General features: G+C 40.9%; 1 protein-coding gene across 3 annotated transcripts in view; it reads left to right on the top strand.

The window, feature by feature from the left end:
- The first annotated feature begins 1,518 nt into the window (after positions 1-1,518).
- esyt2a (extended synaptotagmin-like protein 2a) overlaps positions 1,519-6,000 on the top strand; it is a 63,199-nt gene continuing 58,717 nt past the window's right edge. For 2 of the 3 annotated variants that reach the window (XM_044367736.1, XM_044367735.1), the window contains exons 1-2: positions 1,519-1,728; positions 3,636-4,035. In XM_044367736.1, coding sequence (XP_044223671.1) covers positions 3,643-4,035 — 393 coding nt within the window. In that variant the 5' untranslated portion in view covers positions 1,519-1,728; positions 3,636-3,642. The remainder of the gene's footprint in view (positions 1,729-3,635; positions 4,036-6,000) is intronic. The other variant, XM_044367737.1, reaches the window with a different exon arrangement.

Below are 6,000 nucleotides of genomic sequence, written 5' to 3'. Positions count from 1 at the left end.
TCTTCTTCTTGTTCTTCGTCTTCTTCTTGTCGTCGTCATCTTCTTGTTGTCATCGTTGTCTTCTTCTTGTCGTCGTCGTCTTCTTTTTCTTGTTGTCTTCTTCTTCTTCTGAATGTTGTCATTCCAAATTGTAGTTGATTTGATTTTTGATTTGATTCACATGTACAGATCAGGGCTGATCGATCTGTGCATGTGTGAGTGTGTGTCTTCTGAGCGGAGCAGAGGAGAGGGGGGGCTTTTAAATCATGATGTTATGATGGTAGAGGCTCAGTGGTTGATGACTCTCAGCCATTGGTGTTGGACGATGGCATCGCCCATCGGAACAACCCTACCATATACTCAGAACATCCCCCTGGGTGTTCTCAGTGTCACCTATAACATTTCAATTTATTGTTTTTGGAAAAGCTCCAAACGTTATCAGATGACATCACAAATTTGAATTTTAGCAAAAAAATTTTTGGATTTGGGAGAGATTTGTTCATGTTCGCATACATTTTGAACCATCTCAGAGCATGGGATGGGATGGGACATTGTACTCACACAATGTACAACACTGTTTTTGCTTCCATTGATGTCTGTTGAAGTAATTTGAATGAGGAAAAAATAAATACATTCTAGTAAAGTATTCTGTTTGAGCTCTCATTGCGTTGATCAGCTTCAGACCCACATTATAATTGAATATGGCCATTTATTGGTTTATTGATTCTGAAACTTTAAGGATAACACTGTAAAATTAGTGAATTACTTTGTAAAGCAAGTAGTAAAAGGTAATTTTATGATACATTCTGGTTATTAAACATCTTGAAATCTCACACATTACCCATACTTTTACATACACCTTCTGGTTTTTGTACATTCAGAACCCCATACATTAATGTGAAATGTCTGTAGATATAGCCTATTGGGGAGTTGCTTGCAATTACTGTCAAATAATGTTTATATAAAGTAAACCCTTTACATTAATGGGAAAAGCCTGTAAATATATTGGAGAGTTGATTTTAATGATTGTCAAAAAATGTTTATGTAATGTGTATACCCCATACCAAAACTATTGTTTTAAGACAGACTGTGTTGTGAATTGTCCTTTAATCTGTTAACTGCTAATTGCCTCCATCCAGACATGATTTAACTAAAAATACGCTGTAACCGTTACTTGGACTTGTCACACCTGGACTATATTAGTATGGAGGTTTAAAAGATAGTTTAAAATTAGATTTGTGAGACATTGACAGTATAGTGGAATAGAAATTTAAGGATAAAAACTTTCCCTGACTGTTTTACCGCCGCAAGATGGCGCCCAGGTCTACCGTTATGTTCGTGTTTTATTTTTTTCCTAGGATGGCAAAGTCATGACCCGCCCTACTCTGCCTCTTATTGGCTTACCCTGATATTCTTACCCTAACCTTAACCAATCTCATTCATCATGCCTAAACCTAACCAACGAAGGCAATGAGTACTATCCAATCAGAGGCAGAGTAGGGCGGGACATGACTTCGCCGTCCTAGGGAAAATAATTGGCCGTCCTCTCTGTCGGAGGCTGACCTCTTTCCCGCGATGACAGTTTCCTGCAGTCTGGCTGAGAGACGGACTGGTCGTCTTCACAGCAGGATGTACTGAAGGGGAAAGAGGGTAATCTGAGTTTAACTGGTCGCCATGCAGAGGACTAGGCTTGTCGAGTGAATTTTAGTTTATTTTCCAGGGAAGAGCGAATGTCGCAGACTAATACCGGTGAGTATGTCGCGAGAAGCGTAGAGGAAGAAGTTAATTTTTTTTTTTTCTCGCTGGTGTTTGGGTTACGCAGTGCTGGATACGTGTCAGTTTGTGGAGAGGACGTCACGGCTGAGTCCGTTCAAAAAATAAGAAATTTAAGCGTTTCTTTGCTTAAAGATAGATTTGTACCTACTGTAAGCATTGACTGACATTTATTTTGGATTCAATAGTCGGTGTTCTTCTATTCGGCATACATACGACCAAAGTAAACGACACTTGTTACAGTAAAACGTCAATTTTTCATAGTCTCTTCACACTTGTAGTCGCTATCTGCGGCTGCTGGTTTTGGTGACAGAAGATTGCGGCGACAGCGGTGGAGGCACTTTTCAAAGTTAAAACACTAATGAAAAAACAGTTTGTAGGGGTATTGGATGAATGCCGAATTGAAGATAAGTCCTAAATATTTCGCAGTATATATTAAGTTTGATACGTAACGATGCCACGTTTCCCAGGAATTGATGTAACAAAAAAAAATGACATTTTTATAAAGGAGTTTTGTACGAAATCCTCTCCACGCAGGAGGGCAGCCACTGGAATGACAGCTCAGACTGCAGACTGTATTGATATGCAATGTAGGGTGTGAACATATTTTTTGTAACTAGAATTTTTTGTGTCAACAGATACAATTGTTAAAAAAAAAAAAAAACTTGTCTAATATTGTCTCTGTTTGAGAATTTAGTTCATATAATCAGTAACTTAATTTGCATGTTACCAACTTTTGTGGACTTCTTTGTCGTAATGTTAGTAGCCTTATAAACACTATTACGTGTGGAATCAATTTTTGATTAATTATTAAAGGTTAGCTTGTGAGTCAGCTGGATTTGCAAGATCACACCATCACAAGATCACGCAAGAATCCATCTCGTCAAGTTATGAGCTTGTGTCCGAACCACCGGTGGTTCGGACCAATCAGCGTCCTATGGGGATTCTCACATTATCTCGTGATCTTGTGAATCCAGCTGCCACACAAGGTAAGACGGTGATGGACAGATGGTCATCCAGTCACCTGCCAAGTATTTTTTGAAAGTGGCCGCCCTTTTCCGAACCAGACCGTCTGGCGCGTCAGGTTATGTTAAAGGTGGCATTCAGTCCCACTAGATGTCACGCTAGAGCATCAGCATCTCAGACCAAAACAAACGCGTAAAACCCAAACAAACCGTCAAACTAAACAGTGCTGATCAAATATGGTTCAAGATTCTGTTACTGTATTGCCTGTTTCTCACCTCACATGTTTTCAGAAACATATTTTAGTGTATTGTTTAGCTGTAATGTGAGAAAATTTGTGACCCGGCCACCATTTTGAAAACGGACTACCACTATATCCACTATATCTTTACATAGCAAATAGTTGTTTGCTGACATTTAGTGGGGCTGAATGTTGTATATTGCACCTTTAATATTTTACATGGGCTATACAATAATATTTTAATAAGGTTTGCAGTGATATGTGGGTTGCTTCCTACCAAATTTTATGACAATGTTATTCAACTTTTGTTATTTTTCAGAATATTTGCGGTTACAGTTTGGGGCATAACAACCCTGGTGGTTGATATTCGGCTCTTTGGTGCACAGGAAGAAAAACAAACACATTTCTCAGAGCAGTGTGCTGTCAGTACACTTGTATTCAGTGTAAGCACTAATGCAAATAACTAGTAATAGGTTACACTAAATCTTATGGTACATTTGTGGGACTCAGTAGTTATCTTGTTGTGATTTTGTCATGCTTAATGTTGTTTTACTCCCGAGGGTATAACTACAGCACATGTGTGGTATTATTTTTTGACCTTTGACCTATGCGGATAAAAGTCTTGCTGAATGAGGCCTCTATTTACAGTGACAAGAAATGTAAATGTCTGTCTTTCCAGAGAGGAAATGAGTAGCAGTGCCGGGACCAGGACGGAAGGTTCGGCGGGACCAGCTATTAAGGAGAACGGGCCAGCCGGAGCGCCCAACAGCATGGTGAGCTCTAACGTGAGCCCGCCTCTGTCCCCGGACGAGCTGGACGATGAGCCGCAGTCATCTCTGACAGATGTCACCCAAATGTGGATTAAATTTGCCAAGACTTTTGCCATCATCTTCCCCATCTACATCTTGGGATACTTTGAGTTCAGCTTCAGCTGGGTTCTGATCGGACTCGCCATGTTGTTCTATTGGAGGAAGAACCACGGCAATAAAGACTACAGGATAAACCGTGCCTTAGCATTCCTGGACCATGAGGATAAATCAGCGAGGCAAAGTGTTCCTACTACTGAGCTGCCACCATGGGTGAGTTCTGGAGTACTATTCTGTTATTATCACTGTCTTGTTGCTATGTATTTTGACTCTGTTTCAAGCCTCAACATTCCCTTGGGTGTGTTCCCAGCCAGCAACAAGTAAAGGACGTCAACATTGACTGGTTGCCTGCCAAACTGACTGACAGAGATAACTTCCCTGCCATGGCCAAAATCCAACCTTAGTTTGTCTTCCCACTGATTTTGTTCAGTTTCTCTTCTTAAAACACTGCAGACTGAACATCCCAGCACACATCCTCCTGCATGTGAGGTGTTGAGAGGAGACTTAAGACATGCCAAGAGACATGTCACTGTGTTTTGAGAAATGCAGCATATGAAAATGTATTACTAACTTTCATTTTCTCATGTGAGTTTATGAAACAAGTCATTTTGGGGCAATGTAGCTGGCAACAAAACAGAGAAAATGACGTTTTTGGTAGTTCAATATTAAGAATATCCAGCAATGTGAGGCCCAAGAAGATTTACCTTGTATCACTAAATTTGTTTTTAATTAATAATCTACATCAGATTTTTCCGCTGGTTTTTGGATGAGGAAGGCCAGTATGGTGACAATCACAGCAGCCAGGGATAAACAGAGCAACGTCTCTTGACACTTGATACTGCGACACTTTCATTTTAGTCCACAGGACGAATCAAACTTTGTTGCCTGTTAATGAGGGTCTCATAAATAGCCGTTGGAAATGTCACACATTCTGCACCGTTTGCTGAAGGCGCAAAAGCTCGTCATCGGTTCCATGATCTAATCTGCGTTGGGCTCTTGAAATGGAGTCATCCATAAATAATTTACACATGGCCTCTGAGCCTACGGGGCCTACGGGGCTCCCGAGGATGGCTTTGCTAAAGCAGAGGAGAGTTATCAAACCCTGCTCTAATTTTCACGTTCGGTAGTCATCTCCTCTCGGCGCGGTTGCTTGTCAGTGTGCAGTCAGGATTTCCTGTTCTTCAATGAGACACCGGTGTGGAGAAGGAGGAGGAGGAGGAGGAGGAGGAGGAAGCAGGCTGGCCACACACACACACCTTCCACATAGCTGTCATTCTTCTCTCTGTCTGCTCACACTGCACTCCTGACATAATGACAAGCTCTTTAGGCAACCTTTCTAGTTGCCAGCATGCTAGGAATGGACATTGAACATTGGGGCGTGTGAACACAGGATGAGCAGTATATGAGCGAACCGGTATCATTCGCTGTCGGCAGACTGGTTCCCTTCGGCCTGTTGTGGCGCAGATCCACTTCTCCTTGAAACCTTTTCAGAGCAGGGAAACTTCACTTCCACTCTCCCATTTCTAATTTCCAAGCATTATGAAATCCACAAATAGATCAGAATCTATTTATGTGTCACGACATTAGGAATACAGCCTTAAATCTGTCGCTTTGACTGGCTGTTTGTGTAGACTCATCCTTAAATGCGTCCCTTGTCTTCACGTTCTCATCGACTGAACAAATTTCATCAACTGAAGAAGACTGTGAGACATGCTAGAAAGCAAGTGGAACATTAGGGTTTTTTTTTTCTTTCTGTCAAGGAGATCAAAAATGAATTTCCACACTGAGGTTTACTGAATATTTGCTGAATACCACATTAGGTTGATTATAACATGGTGGTTATGAGTGGACATCAGGCTGATCATGGGACTCTTGTTTGGGAAGATTAGCTGAGCTTTAACCATCATGTAGAGATCTGATTCTTGTCTAAAAAGACTAAAAAATTTGGGATTTATCTGTAACTGAAAAGAAAAAGGTTCCCCCCCAGGGTATCATTCCTTGTCTCAGGATTCACTTTTAATACAACAGGGCTCCTAATAATGTGTGAACACTTCAACAGAGTTTTGATTTAGTTAGAAACTGCACCACGATGACTCAGGGTCTTTTCAGTGATCTTCTTATCATTGAGTTTTGTGGTTAGTGTGACAGAGGTGAAGCAGATAAAGTATCTTCTATGAA

Source organism: Thunnus albacares, chromosome 12 (assembly GCF_914725855.1).
Source record: "Thunnus albacares chromosome 12, fThuAlb1.1, whole genome shotgun sequence".
Classification (NCBI taxonomy): Eukaryota; Metazoa; Chordata; class Actinopteri; order Scombriformes; family Scombridae; genus Thunnus; species Thunnus albacares.
This window is presented reverse-complemented; position numbering and strand designations above follow the sequence as displayed.